Here is a 17,198-nt window from a genome sequence, read left to right as displayed (position 1 = left end):
TTTATTTATTTTTTACTTATTTGCGCATTAAAGTTTGAAACTTAAAAGTATCGGAATGGACAAAACCAACCCTAATATTTAGAGCAGGGGTGTCAAACTCATTTTATTTCAGGGGCCAGATTCATCCCAATATGATCTGGGCCGGACCAGTAAAATAATGACATCATTTATACACGTAATTATATTATGAAAGTGTTTACATCTACAAAGTTTCCTTAAAATGTGAAAAACATGAACCTGAAATTGCTAAAGAAAAATAAGTGCAATTTTAACAATATTCTGCCTCAGCTTATCATTTACATGTGTGCATTAAAACGTACAGGTCAAAGTGGATCTACAAATACACAAAACATTTAGTAACTGGCAGAATATTGGTAAAATTGCACTTACTTCTTTAAGACATTTCATGTTGTTCATATTTGTTCAGGTTATGCAAATTTTTGGTAAAAGGATAGTTTGTAAATGTGAACAGTTTCGTGTAAGTTTATTTTTTTCTTTTTACATTAAAACAAAGAGAAAAATTTGCAGTTGTCATTTATAGGTTATTATGATCTGACTCAGGTCTGACTGATCCATTTTACATCATATTGATCTGTATGATATGGTCTTAGAACCTGAACTAAAATGATTTTGACACCATTAATTGTTAATATCTTCAGTGTAATTTTTCCATTTCACAGATTCATCCCATGGGCCGGATTGGACCCCTTGGGGTCTGCGGGCTGTATGTTTAACACCTGTGATTTAGAGGGAAACCGTTGGGAAAGTAAGACGTTGGTTGATCCGATCACTTACTGAAATTTTACAGTACAGCCTGTGCTTAGCCTACACCAGAAGACTTTGAAAAGATTGTAGTGGGCTGCCACAGTCTTTGCAATTAATGGGAAACACTTTTGTCTCTAATAAAGAATCTGGAAACCTGGCGTCCTCTTCCTTGTCCCAAACTTAAGGACGAGTCCCAAAGTGGTTTATGCTGCTGATTTTATTGGGTCTCCCACTGGTGGTAAAGATAAATAATATTTATTAGAGGAAGAGTGTTAATGTTAATTAAATCTGGGAAGAGGTAATTAAGGTTCAGCCATTTTAGGTGTAAATTCAGAAGAGAAGCCAGAGTGTTTTATGTTGGAGGCTCAAAAATGAATGGTGAAAAATACACTACAAACAAAAAATTAAGGATATTTTTAATTATTGGGCAGTTAGGATTTTTGCACAGCACTTTTTACTTTTTTTGGAGTGAATTGAATTGAAACACATTTTTTTTCATGACCAGACATAGTTTTATTTACAAATGGCAAAAATGGCCAAAAAATGACAGAAAAAAATGAAATATCCTTAACTTTTTGTTTGTAGTGTACTATAGTGGACAGACATTCTTAGTATCAGAGAGAAGCCTGTTGTGAGCAAACTACAGACTTTCAGAGACAGGGTTTTCACAGTGAAAAGTCAGCATGTTGTTCATTGCAGTGTACTGTAAATCGTTTATATTGCCGGTGTGTTGCTGCTGAGCTAACGTTACTTATCAGTGATCGAAGGAACAGTTGATATCATCTTGTGGCTGGTGTTACAACATTCCAGTGTAGCACATTTATTTAGAATTATTTTAAAGATTTGAAGAAGTACTGAACATGTAGATTTGTGCTGATTCATGGAACGCTTTTGTAGATTTAGGTCTCAAGGGAACTTCTGGGTTCTGAGCTGAAAATATTTGGAAGACACTCGGTACATTTCTATAAAGACAATTTTGAAATCTTGCAAAATTTCAATAAACTACATAAATGATTTTGCTGTGGTTTGCACATCAGTAACTGCTCGTAGAGGAAATGGTCACACCTTTACACCATTTTAGAATAAATTTTTAATGATGCTGACATTTAACTCCTGTGATTGTTTAGCTGTTTGCTTCATCTTCTAATATTCTGATAAAGCGTGAAAACATCTGGTCCAACAGATCATGTGGACTGGTGAGACCGAATTATTTAAACTGTTTTAGATGGAAAGCAGGAACATAATTCTTTGCTTCTTCTGCTCTGTTTTGAAAGGACATGTGTAACATAATCTACAGCGATACCTGCTGGCAACACAATGCAGCCTATGTTATTCACTTCAGATATTTTAATTTTATTAGACCTTTATTTAACCAGATAAAGTCCCATTGAGATCTCTTTTACAAGGACAACCTGGTCAAGAGGTCAGCAGCACACGCTATGAAAGAAAACAGGTTTTACAGATGGGTAATAATAAATTAAAACAAACAGTAATATAGTAATAACAGAAAAGTTTAGTTGAGGTCACTGCAATTCAAAAACTCAGGCACTGTCCAATTAACTCCTGCTGTCTTGTCCATAAGACGGAGTGAAAAGCTTGAAATGACATTAGTTCTGGTATTTTCAGCTCCATTTGAAGTGTATTCCAGGCAGAGGGGGCGCCAAAGCTGAAGGCTCACTTCAGTGGGTCAACCTTTGCGAGTTCAATAAAAATACACATTAACACACACACATGTTTTCATTCATTGATTATCTGAACCCACTTTATCCTCACTAGGATCGCTGGATCCTATCCCAGCTACTTATGGGCAAAGGCAGAATACACCCTGGACATGTGACCAGTTCATTGCAAGGCTGACATATAGAGACAAACAACCAATCAGTGACATTCACACCTACGGGCAATTTAGATTAACCCAATAACCTATCAGTGCATGTCTTTGGATGGTGGGAGGAAGCCGGAGTACCCGGAGAGAGCCCCCGCAAACACGGGGAGAACATGCAAGCTCCACACAGAAAGGTCCCACCCCCACTGACTGGTGTTGGAATCGAACCCAAGACCTTCTAATGATGTTTTCATTTTCTGAGTTTTCAAAAGTTTGCTTCAGTTTCGCTTGACATCGTATGGAAACACAGCTAGAGGTCTAGAATGTCAACATATGTTAACCGCCGCCGCTGAGCCCAGACCTGGATTGTGGAGATGAAACAAAATGACTGAATATATTCAAACTACACTAAAGATGTGGTCAAATGCTTCCCAAACCACCTCAACAAGTGGTTTGAGTGAAAAACACAGCCTCCTGTATCATGCATTCTGAGCTTTTGATCCAGTCACCAAAGATGTATTTCAACAAAACCAAATCTAAGCATTGTCATTGTTTCTGGTGAGAGAACTGAAGTCGGGAACATTTTATCACAGGAGAACATATTTCCAGTTTGTCAGTACATTACTTAATGTGTTTTTAGGTGAGAGGCGTCTGAACCTTTTAAGTAGGACCTGGCAATATATTAAATTGATTCAGTTCAAGTTATGCTGATTTTTTTTTTTTTTTTTTTTTTTTCTTCCCAAGGAAAAATTGAGATTATTTCTCTTGAGATATGTAAGCTGTTAATTGTGGATGCTCCAGTAGTAGGCTATACGGCATGTTTTAATAAAGATTGAGTGGTTTGAGTCATATTTTGCCTTCAGTTGATTTAGCCAGAAAATAATTGATTAAAACTGTAAATCATCCATAATTCTTTGGCCATATGGCCCAGCTCTTTTTCTTCCAGTCATTTTATATGAGACCAGATGATGTTTTTTACCTTCTTTTTACAGAGCAGTAGACTCTAATAGACTTTTTCTGGACCTAATAATCAGTTAATGTAAAATGTATTGGAGACAGTTTGGTAAGACCTGTTAGCATGAACTCCATGGTCACACATGCTTGTTTTCATTTAATTACCTTGAACGAGTTGGATTTGTTGTGGGAAAAACATTCATACACTTAGTTTTTCATTACTCTCCATGTAAATGTCAAATGTCACCTTAATTTATCTATAAACCTACTTGAGGTTAAGCAGCGTGAGAAATTATTAGCATTTCCGTTTGAGTTGTTTTGTCAGTAATTGATCATCTGCTTCGTGGTTTTGGTTTGAGTTTCAGTCTCTGTACACTCAGGTACGTCTTATTAGTCAGAGGATCTGGTGACCTTTACCTGACAAACTCGACAGTTGTTTTCCAGGCTGTGGTCCATGTCTGGTTTGATATTTTATAAAACTCTTAACCCTTTATCGGGCAAGGGACTATTTTTGGTAATTTCCACATCCATTACAAGACAGTGACAGCAACAGTTATTGTGAGGCAATAATCTCAGGTCCAATGTGATCTAGAGGGTCTATAAGGTCCACTTCTGCATGAACAGTGAGTGTACCTGCTTTGTTAGATACTATGAAGTAATGGTACTAATGTAAGGAATGATGTTCAAAGGGATAATGTGGATGTTGTAGGGATGGGTACAGAATTTGGTACTTTTATTGGTACCAACCAAATTCCATCGGTACTACTGAGTATTGATTCATGTAAAGTCAAACGCTACCATAATTTGATACTTGAATGCATCCTCGCTGCGTGTGTCAGGGAGAGAGTGGAGGAGTGTCTGCCTGACGCAATGACAACATGTGTAATGCTAAATGTAAAGCCACCCACGGCAACACCTTAAAACTGAGGAAACACTTAGTCAAATATAATATACACCTGAAGGCTGAGGAATGGACAATATTGGAAAGGCCCAGGGTTAGACTTAGGGTTAGGGTAGGCTCGGACTCCCACACCAGGCACCGTCACTGCACCTGCAGCAGCCAGTGGCTCCTCACCTACAGCCAGCATCGGGGGAGAAATGGCATCAAAAAAAAAAAAAAAAAAAGTCATTGTGGAGCGGGCTCGGCTCTTGGCAGAAAAAGTAGATATGTTGGTGTTCCTGAAAAAAAAACTGCTGACCATGTGCAGTACAGTTCAAGCTAGAGGGAGTGGTTTGTTTTTTTCATTTGTAATACTTTATACACTTTTCTCAAGTTTTCTCAAATTTTATATAATGGTATTTCACTTGTGATGCTGAGAAATAAATATTCAGAAGTTTTTACTATTTTTTTTTTTTTTTATATATACATGACTTTAATCACCACACATAGGCAATAAGTACAGAAAACAGATACTGTTATATACTGGTGTCAGTTCCCAGAAACCAAGTATTGGTACCGTATTGGTTTAAATGTGAAAGGTACCCATCCCTAGTATGTTGACAGGTGTCAGTATCACTTATGTTGTTGTAATGCTCTAATGCCGCGTTTCCATTATGTGGTATCGGCAAGACTCGACTCGGCCTTTTTGCGTTTCCATTACGAAAAAGGACATGGAATCTGGTACCCGGTACTAGTTTTTTGGTATCACCTCCGCCGAGGTTCCAGGACTGGGGACCAGATACTAAAACGTGACGTGTAAACACTGCAGACCACTGATTGGTCAGAGAGTTGTCTCTGTGATCCGCCGTTTAACAAAAAACAGAAGTTGACAGTAAATATAGTGGTAGGTTAATCCACATGATGACAGCCCGCAAAACTACACCATGGTTTGTCGAGGAGGTTCAGACGTAAAAATTCAGCGTGAGCTTGATGAGACAACACACAACGAGCGAGTTTATCAGCAACTCTCTGAGCAGACGACACAGAAGTAACATGCCGCATCACTATGACGTCCAAGTACTGTAAAGTCGGTAGTATCCTGTAATGGAAACGGTCTCCAGGAATAGGACCTGGTACCCAAGTCGAGCCGAGCCGAGTCAAGCCGGTTCCATGTAATGGAAACGCGGCATAGCAGTGATGTTCTTTTCACCTTACATGTGTTTGTCTTGTATTTTACTTCTTGTATTTATTTATTTATTTTGCCACTTATGAGTAAGGAACCAAATATGATAACTTCACTGACCTTGATTTTCTACATAATAATAAAAAAATTGAAAATTTCACAAAAGTACCGTACTTTCCGGACTATAAGCCACACTCACCCTGTCTCCAACATCTCACCATTGCTTCATTGATGCCAAGCTTATGTGCAGCAGCTCTATTTCCTTCTTCATCAGCCAGATCGATTGTTAGCCCAGAAAACATAAATTAGCCGCATCATTTTAGAGCCAGGGGTTCACAGTGTGTGGAAAAAAGTAGCGGCTTATAGACCAGAAATTACGGTAATACATTATTGTCATGTCTTCCAATAACACATTAGTGTTAGAGTATTTCTACGAGTGCCCCATAAAGGGTTAAATACATTGCATCATGGTGTTGACTTGTTTAGGTGTTTACCGCTACGTCTACAGATCAGTTTCATCTGTCAGTGATGTGATCAGGACACAAAGATGGGGCTTAAGAACAATTTATGCGATAAGGAGTTTAAGGCCAGATGGAGAGCTGCCACCTTGTCAACACCAACATAACTCCAGGCTGAAAACGGAGATTCAGACCTACTCGACACCAACTGTTGCCTTGATAAGGGCGAGGAGTCTCAATTTAGATTTTACAACCTGGGTTTTATTACAAATGAGTTGAAGAGCAGCCAGGAATTAATTTGTCATCTGAATGCCATCATAATTAGATACTAATTTCTTAAACTCAGCTGTTAAATGTCATTATGTTGTTTTGGTTCAGGTTTTGAGGTCAGGATACAATTAAAGCTGATGACACCGTTTAGAATCATAGTCCAGGTGCACGATGACAGCTTTTCCACAAATTTGAAAGGTTTTGGCAGAACGTGCATGTCAGATTTTGTCTTTACCTGTCACAGTGTGTTATTGTGAGTCAATAAAAACCCTTTAGATTAGAGGTAAACCTAGAGCTGGGAAATCTGGACGAAAGACAGTACGATGATCTTTTGAGGTCGAATCATGATCCATTATCTGAACCACATTTTGCTCACCTCTAGGCAAGTTAAAACCAAATTTTAACGCATGCAATGGTGGACAGTTAGAGCCAGCAAGACCTTCTCTACTGGCCTAAAGAATCAGAATCACTGACCTACATTTACACCCTAGATTTTTAGATTTGTTTCATGATGTATTAAACTATTCTCAATAGTCTATTCTCTATATTTGGTATCTTTTCTCTTGGTTTCATCGCTTCCAGTTGCGTATGCGTATGTTAAAGCATTTGTCCAATCATATTTCACAGTCATGTGTTGCCGGGTAAAACAAATCTTCCTTAAGGCTCAAAATCAGCAGTGCAGCCTTTGGAGCTTCAAATAAACAACAATGATCCTGTTGATTTAACTAATCAGATTTCATGTTGGCCATATGGGGGCAATCTAGCAGGCGTACAGTACCGTTAGCATTTTCGAGTCATTTGATTGAATGGTCAAAGAGCAAACTTGGCAACAAACCACATCTGTATAGACTTGCATAAACCACAGTATATTGATTTAATATTTGTTTTCAACCCAGATTTAAAAAAATATGCAGTAGTTTGCTGAGTATAATGTATTTTAAGAATATTTGTATGTTTTTGTTACTTTGTTCGGTAAACATTGCTGATTGTGTTTGAGATGATGCAGTTGGGGCTGTAGTGAAAGGAGAGTTAGGGTTTCTTGCTTTATTAATGATATTCATACCTGTCTGTGATGCAATGCTATTATGTTGTATGTATAGTATTAATGGTATAGTATTGATATTAAAAGGTGGATTGAGTGAAATAGAACACCACTAATGCATGGCCTGCTACTGAACCTATGTTTTCCTGTGGTTTGCTCTAGTTTCTGAAGGTTTAACGTGTGTATGATGGCTTTTTGTTAGTGTACCGGTCTAGAAACTCTGCATTTTTGAACCTAATTTATCATAATATTGGCAGTATCTAGAGGACATAAGTAGTAGTCCACATTTTTTTGTACATACAGGTGCAGTTTTTTCATTAAGTTCTAGCATCCTAATTTGTCTCGCTGGAGTTTTGTCAAGAATCCGAAACATTGTCACACAAGAATAACTTTAAAGCATATCAGAGATCAGAAGCCAGACCTGTAGGGGAAGGAATTTTGGTAGTCCATTGTTATTATTTTTTCAGCACCAGCAAAACAGCTGGTTACACAAAGTTTAATTCACGTTAACTTGCAAACACTTTGGTGTAGACGCGCTAAAGCAGGGGTTCTCAAACTTTTTCACAAAAAGGACCACTTCATCATAAAAAAAGAAATTCACGGACCACCTAACCAACCGGCCACTCCCACCCTTAAAAAAAACAACTTTTTAAACAGCCAATATTATAATATCATGTTTTGTATATTACAATTTAAGTCTGCAATATATTACAAATGGTGCTAACAGCTCAATGCTAACAGAATGTCTTTGCACCTTGTTGCTTGGTCGTTGTTTCTCCAGCTTTTCTCTTTAGTCACCGATCCATTGTCGTATTTTAGAACTGTTCAAGTCACTCTTCATTTCGTTTCTCTCTTTGTTTCTGATTAGCCATTCTACTTCGTTTTCACCACAATTCACAAGTAACAAGAGGTCTTTGATATGACAAAAGGCAACCTAGGTAACCTAATTGTATAGAGACGGTGACGCAAAACACAGGTTAGCGTAGATAAATTCAATAAAAGTCTACTCTTAGGCTTATTTAGGCTACATTTGATTTGCTTTTAATTTAGGAAACGATTATCTATACTCGTAACTTTTCTTTGGAAGTCCGATGAGGAGGCTATAAATTTGACTTTTTTTATGACATCCTCTTGCAGACCACCTGGGGGCACTTGTGGACCACACTTGAAGTATCACTGTGCTAAAGTACGGCAATAAACAGGCTAAAACAAACTCACTAGCCTAGCCACCTGTGCTAACAACATTTCCAGAACAAACATACAGACACAGAAAAAATAATTGGACCGCCCTTGTTCTCTTTAGTTTCTTGTTAATTTTAATGCCTGGTACAACTAAAGATATATTTGTTTGGACAAATACAATAACAACAAAAATAGCTCATAGTACTTAAATTTCAGAGCTGATATCTATCCATTTTCCATAGTTTTCTTGATAATAACCAAAATCACTTCAGTTCTTACATCAATATCTATGGCATTGTACTGACAAAAACAGTGCTTTTAGGCATTCCATGTTTTCTTTTCTGTCTGTTTTAGTCACATGATACACACAGGAGTTAGTACTTGATTGCATAACCATTGTTTCTGATGACTTTTGATGGTCTAATATTTTTTTCCACAACTGTACAATGCAAGGCGAGAATGGAAATGTATTGTTTTATTATTTCAAGTATTTCTAGAAAGAAGTTGCTGTTTCTGGGAATCGAGCACAGATGATGTTTAACTTACAGTATATCATGGGCATCGCTGTCATACTACAGTTGTCATCACCTGGTTACTTGATCTGATTTTTATGCTATTAAACACACTAACTCTGACCACAACACCGAAAACAAATATATTCCTGTACTTGTGTGGAAACATGAGATTTATGTGCTTTTATTCAGTGTACCGTTATTGTGCATCTTGGCTCATTGTCACACTGTTACGGCTGACTGTTGCACTTCAATACATTAGTCATCCTTGTGTTATTAGTAACGACTAGAATTGTACCTGTCAAAACACTGGCTCATATAAATAAATCCCTGTTAAATTCAGATATACAACCTAAAAGACAGAGTTTGACACATCAGACACACCCACAGTATGTCTTAACTGGTGAAACCATTTTAAGAAGTTGCACAACAAAGTTATTGCACAAACTGAACAAAGGGCACATGTAGTTTAATTTAGAGTATGTAACATCTTTACATTACAATATCTAAAAGTAATAGACCTATGTTTTGTATTTTCTTGATTTGTGCATATGGATTACACAGAATCTTTCAAACAATGAACAATAAAGTAGAATACTGTAGTTTTTGCTTCCACACATATATGCAGGACATTTTGTAGCACAGTAATCTATTAATCTAGTCATTAATGTATAATGAACTATCTTACTACAATGTGCATGGTACCATTAAAAACTCCTGATAACTAAATTTATCACAATGCTGACATTACTTTTGGGGTTTTAGTCACAATAAAATGGCATACCTTGAATGTGTTACCACGTTTTACACCTTTTCCTTCTGTTGCGCAAAAGTAACAAGAGATTAGGTGGGATTTTTCCACATCCTGAAATACAAATTGAGGTTTGATGTGATTCCAAATAAAATAATTTCTGAAACACATGAGCAACACTAATCAAACAGAATGTTTGCCTCAGAATAGTAAGTGCTTTGTTTGAGAAATGTGGCCACACAACAGTTCTGTTAAACATTAATGTGTTAACCAAAAAAATACTAGTAACAACAGCATCTTGTTAATCTACTAGACTAGAAGGTAAACACTTAAGGGGGTGTTTTTCAGATTGGTTTGAATAGTCTAAAGGTTTGTTAACACTTGAATAAAAAGACTAAATCTGCCTGAAAATAACTGTGAAGTCAGTGATTTCCACTTCATTTTTGTCAAATGGAGCCTCTATACATTTGGAAAATAGTCTGAATTATTATTTTAGGCCCCTACTTGATAAGTTTGGTTTGTTCTAGGTTAAGCGAACACTTTTTATTAGCGACATTTATTAGGAGTTGTACTAATTACTGGACGATTGAAGAAACCAGCGCTTTTCATGAAGTTTTTTAACAGACTTCATCAAGCAAGTAAAATCGGGGAATGTATAATTACTGTAATTAAAGATGCACTGATTATTTCATTATCTAGGAACAAACAGCAATTACTGATGCATTTTCAACCTTGAAACTTACATTGTACTCACCAGGTTTAAAAATGGTAATATTTGCTGCAATATGTTATTTTCCCTGTAGTTTTAGGAGGGTTTTATGTTGTAATTCTTACCAGCAGAACACACTCAAGCCACATTTCCACTACGTGGAACCGACTTGGCTTGGCTTGGCTCGACTCGACGTGGGTACCAGATCCTATTCAAGGAGACCGTTTCCATTACAGGATACTACCCACTTTACAGTACCTGGACGTCATAGCAATGCAGCACGTTACTTTTGTGTCGTCTGCTCAGAGAGTTGCTCATAAAGTCACTCGTTGCGTGTTGTCTCGTCAAACTCATGCTGAATTTTTACGTATGAACCTCCTCAACAAACCATGGTGTAGTTTTACGGGCTGACATCATGTGGGTTAACCTACCGCTATATTTACTGTCAACTTCCGCATCTGTTTTTTGTAAAACGCAGGTCACAGAGATGACTCTCTGACCAATCAGTGGTCTGCAGTGTTTACATGTCACGTTTTAGTGTCTGGTCCCCAGTCCTGGAACCTCAGCAGAGGTGATGCCAAAAAACTAGTACCGGGTACCAGATTCCAGGCCCTTTTTTGTAATGGAAATACAAAAAGGCCGAGTCGAGTCGAGTCCAGCCGATACCATGTAGTGGAAATATGGCATTAGGTAATTTTGAGCGCTGGTCCTTTTAAATGCAAATGAGCCACTTCAGGCCCCACCCCCTCCAGGCTGTTGACTGTGCTGCTCTGTCCTGTTCAACCAACAACTGAACATTTTAGGTAATTGGCTCGAAGTTTGAACATATTTTCAGTTTGGGCTTCAACTGCTGGTGCTGACAAACAATTATGGCATGCTCTGAGAAATGTTCGTCAGAAGTCTTGACCGTATATGTGCAAGTATAGTAATTTAACTAATTATATACATAACAAATTAAGCAGGAATTAAAATGGGTTGTAGAAATCTCTCAATTTTTGCCAAAATGAATGTAAAGACAGCTTTGCAGCACCTGGAGGGTTCAAATTCAAACTTTATGAACTGTTAGGGTCCCCAAGAGGAAAGGTTCAGGACTTTTACAGGATGTGGTCTTCTTTCCTAACATTCATGAATAACTTAAATGTGCATATGCCTAGAACTGGACAAGGACTGTTGCAACCACCTTTATGCCCTTTAAAATAGCTTATTACTTGTTCTGTAGCTGAAGTATTAGAGCTGTGAAATAGAAATAGAGATTAAGAGGATGACCGAATTAAGGATTTATGATGCATTGGATATATGTGTCTGTATGCATATTAATGTTCACTGAAATGTGTGTGTGCTCCATATGTAATGCACAGTGATATTGGCAATATTTTATTTTATTCACTGTAGATCTTATTGGGGGGTGGGAGGATGGGGGTTAGAGGGTTTTTTTGTTTGTTTGAAGTGTTATATTGTTGTGTTTATGATGGTATGTTCATTAAAATGGAAAATCAATTTTATATATATATATATATATATATATCAGGGTCCCCAAACACACAAATAAATGTACAAAAGACTAAAAGTGGGTTTAGCAAAATATGACCCCTTTAAGGACTTTATTTTTTATGGAACAAAAAAAAGAAACATGGAGATGTATTGCGATGCAGATTTGTCACATGGTCATAAACTTACCTAAAACAAGGTAACATTGAATGTGATTGAAACTTGTTGTCCTTTTTTGACTTGTCAGTTTTGTTAAGAGCTGTGGGAGGCACATAATTTGATAGAGGAAAATCCCGGTCAGTGACTTGCAGCTGTTGCACACTGTTACAAACTGGACTGCGTTTGACTTTTAGTCTTTTCTGTTGCTATCTCGCTGATCGTGTCATCTCTGTCCAAAACGACTGGGAGTCTGGTGTTATCTGCTGGGCTGGCATTCCCATCAGATAGGCCTATCTTTTCTTAACTGTCCACTTGAAGGTCAGAGACTCACCATATGATTAGGCTGCCTCCGCTGTGTGTTACACAAACCAAAGTGAGTCACACTTTGTCAACAGCGGTGACGTCTGTCCGTCCCCTCTTGAGTTAATGAGTGATGAAGTCTTCAGCCGGCAAACAAGGCAGCGCTCTGTGCCGACTTGAGCTGGCGTTAATTAATGACTCATTACAACATCGTGTTTACCATTACCTGCCAAGGTGAGTGAGCGCTACAGATGGGTCTGTTAGAGCAGGACAGCTGACAGCACCGGCAATTGTGTCATCGGCCAAAAATGGAAACCACTGGAAATGTTTACGAGTGATCTGCATTATGTCAGGCAGATATCTAGGTTAGATGTTTTCGAACAGGCTGCAATGACTGTTTTGACCAGCTATTGTTCACGAGCAGCAGGTGTGGAAAGGTCCTGTTGAGACCTGCAAACAAACCCGAAGTACGCTTTTCAATACAAGTCTAAAACCGAGTAGGAACTTGTGTACAACTGGTTTGTAGACGCCAATTCTTCGCTCACCCCTGTTGCAAAGGTTAAAATCAGAAGCTCGGGGTTATAGACACAGGCAGGTGGTAGTGTCAGCTCACAGCTATGGACTTGAACCCTTCTTCCATCGCTAATGATGAACTAGAATGCTACTAGAGGTGTGTTCATTCTGGTATACAATCCTCATAACCCCTCCGTGTGTATAAAACAAAAACACAACAAACAGTGAGATGAGCAGATGAGTTTATAATTGTGTTAAACTCAAACAGAATGTGTGTCTGTGACGGAGTGTGAGGCAGGTATTGCTACAGACAGTGTTGTGGAATGTGTGGTGGAGTTTTTGTGGTTTGCAGAGTGGTAGGGGGAGGGACCTACAGCGTCTGAGTTGCAGGTCCCTCCCGGTCTTTGCTCTCTTTTCCTTAAAGGGACAGTTGCATCACAGTGTCTCTGCAGCCTCACCATTATCACACCTATCAATCTTTAACCTTTTTTTTTTTTTTTTACCTTTTTTTTCTTTTTCATGATTCATGAACCTGATGTCGGCCCCCGGGCTGAGAACGCACACATTGACAGATTGCCATTGACTGTAATGGTTGCTATCTGCCTCCACTGATAATCCTCCTCTCTTGTTGTCCACCCAGATCCATGTGTGGTCAGTGAAGTGTCTTGCATAGCTGCATGGCAGTATGTCAGCTGAGCATCCGGGTGAGATGAGGTGAGTGGACAGGCCTCCATGTTTACTTTAAAGCCATACAGTAAATAAGGTCGTCAAGGTTCCTTTTAAGACCTTTTTTGATTAAAACGTCAGCTCCTGGTTTCCTTTAAGGCACAATATGTAATGGGAGAAACTGACGTGTGTTAAAAATGTTTTAAGGGGCTATATGCAGTATTTCTACTCACATATTTTTAACCCTTTATAGGTCACTCAGAAATACTCTGAAATTTAAATTTTCAACATCAGCGTGTTATTGGGGGACATAAGAAGACTTTATTACTTTTGTGAAATTTTTCAAAAATTTTTATTATGTAGAAAATCAAGGTTAATGAAGTTACCGTATTTGGTTCCTTACCCATAAGTGGGAAAAAAAATCCAAGAAGTATATATAAAAATTAGTGCTGGGCAGTGATTAAAATTTTTAATTGCACTTAATCACGTGGATTTCTGCGATTAATCGCAATTAATCACATAGTTTTTTGGGTTTTTTTTTTTGGGGGGGGGGGGGTACCAGCATCAACAGCATGTATTGTCTTTCAGTGATATTTCAGACTTGAAGTACTCCAGTGATAAAAATAATTCCACATTGCGGTTCAAAGGCTGGCATATTATACCTAAACACAACCAATGAATTTACATAAACTTAGCATGAGCCTGCATAAAGAATTAGCAACCCATCTCCGACTGCTAGCATAAACGAATTAGCTTAAACATGTTAATAACACATTGTAATAAACACATCCAAAATAACGTCATAAACATGTTTCTAACAGCATGTTTGCATGTGAAATTATTTAGCAAACAGAATGATTGATACATACAGGTGTTGAACTGCAGGAGTTACACAAAGTTTGATTCAGCATTACTTGAAAAGTTCGCTGGCTTTTCTCCTCTCCACACAGCACCGGTGCTTGGTGCGTGTGGAGCGCCAAAATAAAAGCATGAGTTTCAAAATAATAGTCAGTTTGTATAAATGAACTAAGACTTGCTTGAAAGGCAGAACGGCATTAATGGGAGATTTAAAAAATTGTCGGCGTTATTTAACACGGTAATAACGCGTTAGCTTGCCCAGCCCTAATAAAAATACAAGAAACACACATGTAAGGTGAAAGAAACATGTATTTTAGAACATTGGAACATCACTTTCAGAACATTCCAACAACATAAGTGCTGATCCAGACCCCTGTCTACATCCATATTATCCTTTTGAACATCATTCCTTACATTAGTACCATTACTTAATGGTACCTAACAAAGCAGGTCCACTCACTGTTCATGCAGAGGTGGACCTTACAGACCCTGGAGACCACATTGGACCTGAGATTGTTGCCTCACTGTCCTCACCATAACTGTTGCTGTCACTGTCTTGTAATGTATTCCGAAGTTACCAAAAATAGTCACTTGCCTGATAAAGGGTTAAAAATGGCCTTATCATGAGAGTATTTAGAATAAAGAGCTGTGAAGTTCTGTGAAACATGTCAGTTTATTGGTTTGTAGAGATATGAACTGAATTTATTTACACCAGCGGGCTGGGAGATTAATGTGTCCACTAGAGGGAGTAGTGAGTCACTGCCTATCTCCTACGGTGAGGAAGGGATGAGAACCACTTAGAAACAACTTTTAGAGCCAAAGAAAGTGATGAAGTGTTAAAAGCTTGAAGCACTGTTGTTTTCTCTACTGGACTCAGCTTTAAATGAAAAGAATGTACTTTGATGATGAAATGTTAGCATTTTTTCTACACGGGTGATTTTGATTATGAAGCTTATGAAGATATAAAGTTATTATGGGATGTTATTATCTTTGCTAAGTTCTTGTTTGTTGATCCACGGTTCAGACTAAACTTGACAGTTCTGACGTTTGTTCGATTCCAAACAGATCTTTAGTTCAGCAACTGACAACACAAACTGTACAGAAAACAGATGTGATTTGTGGTTTTATTGTGGCCGTTTTCAGTCTAAAAATAGAGCTAAGATAACAGAGCTATAATGTAAACTATCAGCTGACACAGCATGTGAAGATTATAAGACACTGTTATTTTTACTAGCTGTCAAATTAAGCATCTATGAGTTTTAGTTTGAAGATGAAAACTTGATACCATAATACAGATGTGTATAAAACAATGACTTTTATACTTCATTTAGTGAGTGATACAGTCTGTGGATACAGTGTTGATTCGTTGGGTGGTTTTGGTAGTCGTAAGTGTGTTTGAGTACCAGACTTCTCCCTACTAGAGTGAATTTGGAATATTAATGCTACACAAAGCCACTTCAATTTATGAAAGGATTATAACATAGCTTAAAACTGACATTGTGGATGGGAGTTGAAAGCAAAAACACAGTTCAAGAATTGCTGAGAGCTTGATGGCTATTATTTGAATATTGGTTGGAGGGATTAACATGTAGAGGTCCATAAATCATTGCTGCTTAAATTCCATATTGGGTCGGTTTCACATTTTTTTACACATTCATCTATCAAAATGTCAAAAAGAAAATGACCTGAATACAATGGTAAAATGTCACCTTCTGCTGCTGTAGTTTTATTCAGATGCAATTAAACTTATTGTTATGCAAAATGAAAATGTTTAGAGAGTACCTACAGTTGGGCTGCTGCTGCTGCAATTTGCATGTTCTGCAGCATCCCAGAATGCTGAGCATGTCAGCCACAGGAGCTGGTACTTATGTCGGCACGAGGTACGATCACGTTCCCACCACAAACAAACCACTCAATTACTGCCATTAGTGCAATTACTGTGTTCACAACCAACCAAATGGATGGACCAGAGTCTGATTGAGCCTGACTAACAAGTTCTGGTGTGAAGATAATCTCAATGTCTGTCTTTGCATTCATATATTTATTATTATAATTAGTATTTTTTTTTGCTTGATTTAACACTGATTTTCCATTCTTATTCCATCAGCGCTGCCTGTAAGCAATGTGAGCTCCACTGACAAACGGGCCCAGCTATTCTCCATACCAGACCTCCACTTCAATCACCAGCCAGTCAAATGCACACGGACAATAAACTGGCCAATCATGGCAAGCAGGTCACCGGTGACAGCCGATCCCAGATCCCCAGCGTAAACCAGCAGGCCCAGCAGCAGCAGCCGCCGCCGGGAGCCACCGGGGGCCACCTGGGGCCGAAGGGAGTCGGCGCAGGTAGTCATGGGGTCAAGAGCAACCAGATTTCCCCCGGCAACCATGGGCTGAAGTCTGTCAGCCAGTCGGTGAGCGGCGTCGGAGGGATGCTGAAAACCAAATCTAAACGGGAGCGGAGCGTCTCCATTGAGTCTGGTGACGCAAGAAATGCCATTCCTGCATCGCTGGAGACAGATGCCAAAGGAGGTAAGGGAGGCAGTAGGGAGTAGATGGGACTCAGGTTGGATTGGCTGGAGGGGTGGGTCTACTCTACTGTGATTGGTTGTTTCATGACACGGCTGTAATTAGTTCATTAGCAGCCACTATGGTAAAAAAAAAAAAAGTGGACGAAACTTCT

At 38.4% G+C, this 17,198-nt stretch overlaps 1 protein-coding gene across 2 annotated transcripts in view; it reads left to right on the top strand.

The window, feature by feature from the left end:
• bcl9l (bcl9 like) overlaps positions 1 to 17,198 on the top strand; it is a 53,117-nt gene that overhangs the window by 21,246 nt on the left and 14,673 nt on the right. Inside the window, exons 1-3 of one of the 2 annotated variants that reach the window (XM_030152555.1) lie at positions 12,575 to 12,712; positions 13,632 to 13,705; positions 16,623 to 17,047. In XM_030152555.1, coding sequence (XP_030008415.1) covers positions 16,711 to 17,047 — 337 coding nt within the window. In that variant the 5' untranslated portion in view covers positions 12,575 to 12,712; positions 13,632 to 13,705; positions 16,623 to 16,710. Of the gene's footprint in view, positions 1 to 12,574; positions 12,713 to 13,631; positions 13,706 to 16,622; positions 17,048 to 17,198 lie in introns of those variants that run through there. The other variant, XM_030152554.1, reaches the window with a different exon arrangement.

The sequence above is a fragment of the Sphaeramia orbicularis genome, chromosome 13 (genome assembly GCF_902148855.1).
Source record: "Sphaeramia orbicularis chromosome 13, fSphaOr1.1, whole genome shotgun sequence".
Classification (NCBI taxonomy): Eukaryota; Metazoa; Chordata; class Actinopteri; order Kurtiformes; family Apogonidae; genus Sphaeramia; species Sphaeramia orbicularis.
This window is presented reverse-complemented; position numbering and strand designations above follow the sequence as displayed.